Source organism: Diaphorina citri, unplaced genomic scaffold (assembly GCF_000475195.1).
Source record: "Diaphorina citri unplaced genomic scaffold, Diaci psyllid genome assembly version 1.1 scaffold3383, whole genome shotgun sequence".
Taxonomy (NCBI): Eukaryota; Metazoa; Arthropoda; class Insecta; order Hemiptera; family Psyllidae; genus Diaphorina; species Diaphorina citri.
The window spans coordinates 1,735-5,619 of NW_007380791.1; the positions used below are offsets into that span (position 1 = coordinate 1,735).

A 3,885-nucleotide genomic window follows, 5' to 3' on the forward strand; every position below is an offset into this window, starting at 1 on the left:
TTTTTTTTTTCTATTTATGTATTCATTATTTATTTTACACATTCTATCCAAGTTTAATATATTAAGTGAATATTACATAGTGAAACATTTGTTCTCTCTTATTATCCCGTTAGGTTTTTCCGGTGGTTAAGAGGTCATATGGCCTCAGATGTAGAATTTCTGTGAGGTCGGTTTGGTGGTAAATAGGTGATCTTAGAGAAGGAAGATAGGAGAAAGCCACCCTCTCCGAGGACGAACTTTATCTGTTTAGCATAAAATCGGCCCCGGGCGGGAATAAAACCCGCGACCTAGCGCTTACAAGACAGACGCGCTACCAACCAAGCTAGGCTGGCTCTTAAGGTGTTTAATTTTATAAAACTCGGACAATTATTTTGTGTAAATTTGTAAAACAAAAGCAGGAGAAAGCCAGCCTTTCCAAAAACGAATAGGCGAGTTCGATTCCCGCCTCTCGCCTCCAAGCCAGCTAGGCTGGCAGACCAGATACTTAGCATAACCAATAAAGAGAAACATGTTAAAATATTTTTGATACAAACTGTAACAAATATTTAATTTAATGTAAGGTTTTGTTTATAATTTAAATAACAAAAAGAAAGGACACAGAAACAAAAGAGTAAAGTAGGCTATGAGCCTAAAATCGAGGTAGTAACAAGTGGGGATGTCTTTGAAGACCCAGGACTACAGTTCCAAGTATTATTTAAGTGAACTCTATGTTGGATTTTCTGGACATATCCATAAATCTATTCTTTTTAATGGTAGGTATGCATTTACTTTAAATCCCCATCTTTAAAAAAGTGGGTAATTATCTACTAGATGAAATCAGAAGTATTAAGAAGGTATGTTCTATTCTATTCTATTATTAAGTACCTTGAGATTTTACTTCGATATTTTATTTGGCACATGGAGTATTCTGCACTTTTAAAGTTAATGATAAATAATTCCTACAAATCACCCATAGATTAGTAAGTATAGTTGTATACAGAAGTGATTACAGCTGCTTAATTCAATAAATGTACTTGGTTGAAAATAAAAATGAGAGATGGATGGATGGGTAAGGTTTTCAAAACACATAACTTGAAGGAATGGAAGGTATGGCTATAGAAGGTACTCTTCCTTCTCAAGTCCGCTTGATAGATGACACATCCATTCCATTCATGATTTTTCAAACTCTTACAAAAACACATCAGTTTTTCACCATCACAATAATCCATACACTTATCATTTTATGTTCTTCATGTTCCAAAGTCCATCATTCAGGTAATGGAAATTTTCAACACCAATACCCTTGTTCACTACTGCGGACTGCTGACTGCTCTGAGCTCTGAGTGCAAAAAATACCTACCTACCTACTACCTAGGTAAAGGTATGTGGTATGTGGCATATGTAAAAGTGCAAAAAATCAAAAATCAAAAATGTGCCCTGATAAAAACCAGTGCATTTCAGCGAAACTGTTAAAATTAAAAGGGTTCAAAATTCAGCATAAAATAGGAAGTGGTGTGCCCTGATAAAAACCAGTGCATTTCAGCGAAACTGTTAAAATTAAAAGGGTTCAAAATTCAGCATATGTAAAAGTGCAAAAATGTGCCCTGATAAAAACCAGTGCATTTCAGCGAAACTGTTAAAATTAAAAGGGTTCAAAATTCAGTAGTGATGGGACTCGAGTGAGATTTTTCAACTCGATTATTTTCTACTCGATTATTTTCCAACTCGAGTTGTAACTCGAGTGGAAATTAATCGAGTTGAATATTTATTCCTTGAAATTACACCGTGCCGATTTCTCACTCGAGAGTCGAGTAGGCGAGCGAGTCGATGATATTCGGGTTTTCGTTCGGAAACTCTCGGCATAGGAAGTGGCAGTTTTTCAACAGTTTATAAAGCTCTAACTGATGTAAGTGTCATTATAATAGTACTGGTTACTGCTCATTTGACAGCTCTTTGTAGCAATTTTTACTTAGAATTAGAATGCTCCTAAAGCAAGTACCTAGATACCTACCTATCTTCAATTATTATACCTATAGAAGTTTGAACATTTAAGTGAAACTGGAATCTACCCAGTTCTATAGGTAGGTACCTAGGTAAACATAAAGGCTAGGTTTAGGTAAATAGGTAGGTACAAAGTAAAGACGAAAGCTTCTGTAATGCCTGTAGCTCACTCTCTGTTGAACAGACTGTGAACTCATAGACCTGGGTCTGTCAGACAGTCTGACTGTGTAATTATGGCAGAAAAATCTCCAGACCTACTGTGAGACTGTAGTCTGTTAGACGGTCTGAGTGGCTGGTATAAGGTGATTTAAAGGAGTATTGGTGTTATCTTTATTATTATTTTTTTTTTTTAAGGCTTTAATGGCAGGAAAAAAAAATCTTTATGAGATCATAGCTGAGAGGATTCCTTGTACTATGAGATATTACATTTTCTTTTCATTTTTTTTTTTTTTTTTTTTTTTTAACCTAATTACCTACCTAGGAACCTAGTAGGTATCTACCTTTTTTACTTTCCTTATCCCATAGCCTATAGGAAGGAAAGTAATGTAATTGGGTCAAATTTTTGATGGTCAGTTTTTAGTGTCAAAATACGTTTTGAGGTCCCTAGAGCCTAAATCCAAAGTTTCAGCCATTGGTCTGTGTGTCTGTCTGTCTGTAAACAAAATATCTCAAGAACGGTAAGACCTAGAGAGCTGTCAAATGTGACAAGGATGTGACATGAAACCTTTGGTTAAGATTGGTGCAACGCTTGGTGGTATTTTGCCGCTTTTTGGTCCCAAACGCTCCCTCTATGTTATTCTTACTCTGAGGATATACCGATATTTTCCAAGGACACAACTGTAACAATTTGGTTGATATCTGGATAGTTAGGCCCGGTTTAAACTTGAATAATTTGATCCTTTGTAAACCAAGTATTAATAGAAATCTTAAACCTCGTGGTACCTCCGAATTAGCCGTTCTATACCAAAATGTCCGTGGATTAAATACTAAAATCCAAGATTTTTTCTCCAATATTTCGTCAAATAGGCCCGGTTTCTGACAAGACGAAACTCGAGAGTTTGAGCTCACTAACCGCGGAGTTTGCAAAAAGTGCGTTTCTAACAATATTAGTCGGTGGCCTAACGTCAAAAAAGCTGCATTTCGTCAGGAAAGCACCAAATTTGGCATGGACCTTTATTTGGACCATATAAAACTTTTAGGAAGGGGTGACACCGAAAACCATGTATACGAACAAAATGGCGGCCTTTTTTTCAAAATGGCGGCCAAGGAAAGGGGTTTTTTGAGAATATCTCGTTTCCGATAAAAATTTTCTAATAATAATAAATTAGAAAGTTGTTTGTCTTTTTATTTTCTACAGGATTACGGTACATCCTAGAAGAAAAATGTAAATGTGCAAAATGTAGGAAATAAAGATACAAACAACTTTTTAATTCATTGTTTCTCGAAAAAAATTACCGGAGACGAGATATTGTGACAAAAGCTCTTTTTAGCCACCATATTGGAAAAATAATTACGGTACGGGATTACGGTACATCCTAGAGAAAAAATGTAAATGTAAAAAATGTAGGAAATAGAAACACAAACAACTTTCTAATTCATTATTATTAGAAAAAAATTACCGAAAACGAGATATTCTCAAAAAACCCCTTTTTTTAGCCGCCATTTTGAAACAGGATCGACCGTTACGGGATTACAGTACATCCTAGAGAAAAAGTGTAAAAGTATGAAATGTAGGAAAGAAAAAAACAAACAACTTTTCAATCTAGTGTTATTAGAAAAAAATTAGCTGAAAAGAGATATTATGAGAAAACCTCTTTTTTGGCCGCCATGTTCGAAAAATCCTTACGGTACGGGATTACGGTACATCCTAGAAAAAAAGTGTAAAAATATAAAATGTAAAAAACA

The 3,885-nt window shown here is 35.2% G+C and overlaps 2 protein-coding genes across 3 annotated transcripts in view; one reads left to right on the plus strand and one right to left on the minus strand.

Annotated features, from left to right (window-relative positions):
* Window positions 1–517: 517 nt before the first annotated feature.
* Window positions 518–1,291, minus strand: LOC103520263 (malignant T-cell-amplified sequence 1 homolog; the record flags this gene model as incomplete). The annotated part of the gene is given in 1 exon segment (XM_008485355.2): window positions 518–1,291. A coding segment is annotated over 1 exon segment (76 nt), but the record flags the coding sequence as incomplete, so codon positions are not given.
* A 547-nt stretch (window positions 1,292–1,838) lies between these two features.
* LOC103520265 (serine/threonine-protein kinase ULK3-like) overlaps window positions 1,839–3,885 on the plus strand; it is a 12,991-nt gene continuing 10,944 nt past the window's right edge. For both annotated transcript variants that reach the window (XM_026831455.1, XM_026831458.1), the window contains exon 1: window positions 1,839–1,885. The gene's annotated coding sequence lies outside the window, so the exon portion shown is untranslated. The remainder of the gene's footprint in view (window positions 1,886–3,885) is intronic.